The sequence below is a fragment of the Haliaeetus leucocephalus genome, unplaced genomic scaffold (assembly GCF_000737465.1).
Source record: "Haliaeetus leucocephalus isolate CR32 unplaced genomic scaffold, Haliaeetus_leucocephalus-4.0 Scaffold636, whole genome shotgun sequence".
Taxonomy (NCBI): Eukaryota; Metazoa; Chordata; class Aves; order Accipitriformes; family Accipitridae; genus Haliaeetus; species Haliaeetus leucocephalus.
The window spans coordinates 890,109-890,402 of NW_010973072.1; the positions used below are offsets into that span (position 1 = coordinate 890,109).

The 294-nt window shown below is 77.2% G+C and overlaps 2 protein-coding genes across 2 annotated transcripts in view; one reads left to right on the top strand and one right to left on the bottom strand.

The window, feature by feature from the left end:
- SNRNP25 (small nuclear ribonucleoprotein 25kDa (U11/U12)) overlaps positions 1 to 129 on the bottom strand; it is a 3,656-nt gene extending 3,527 nt beyond the window's left edge. Inside the window, exon 1 of the mRNA XM_010578520.1 lies at positions 7 to 129. Coding sequence (XP_010576822.1) covers positions 7 to 129 — 123 coding nt within the window. The remainder of the gene's footprint in view (positions 1 to 6) is intronic.
- A 6-nt stretch (positions 130 to 135) lies between these two features.
- The window catches only part of POLR3K (polymerase (RNA) III (DNA directed) polypeptide K, 12.3 kDa), a 380-nt gene continuing 221 nt past the window's right edge, over positions 136 to 294 (top strand). The window contains 1 exon segment of the mRNA XM_010578426.1: positions 136 to 294. This exon segment is cut by the window's right edge and continues 55 nt beyond it. Coding sequence (XP_010576728.1) covers positions 171 to 294 — 124 coding nt within the window. The 5' untranslated portion in view covers positions 136 to 170.

A 294-nucleotide genomic window follows, 5' to 3' on the forward strand; every position in this document is an offset into this window, starting at 1 on the left:
CCCGGCCCCCGGCCCCACCTGCGGCGGGAGGTCGCAGAGCAGCGGGTCCTGCACCAGCCGCGCCAGCGCCGCCTGGAAGAGCTCCAGCACCTCGGCGTGCGCCAGCTCCTCCTCGGCCTCCGCCGCCATCGCGCCGGAAGGGGCGGTCGCGGGGCGCCGCGGAACCGGCGATGCTGCTCTTCTGCCCGGCCTGCGGCAACGTGCTGGTGGCCGAGGAGGGGCCGCGCTGCCACCGCTTCGCCTGCACCACCTGCCCCTACGTGCGCAACGTTACGCGGAAGGTGCCGGGGGGGC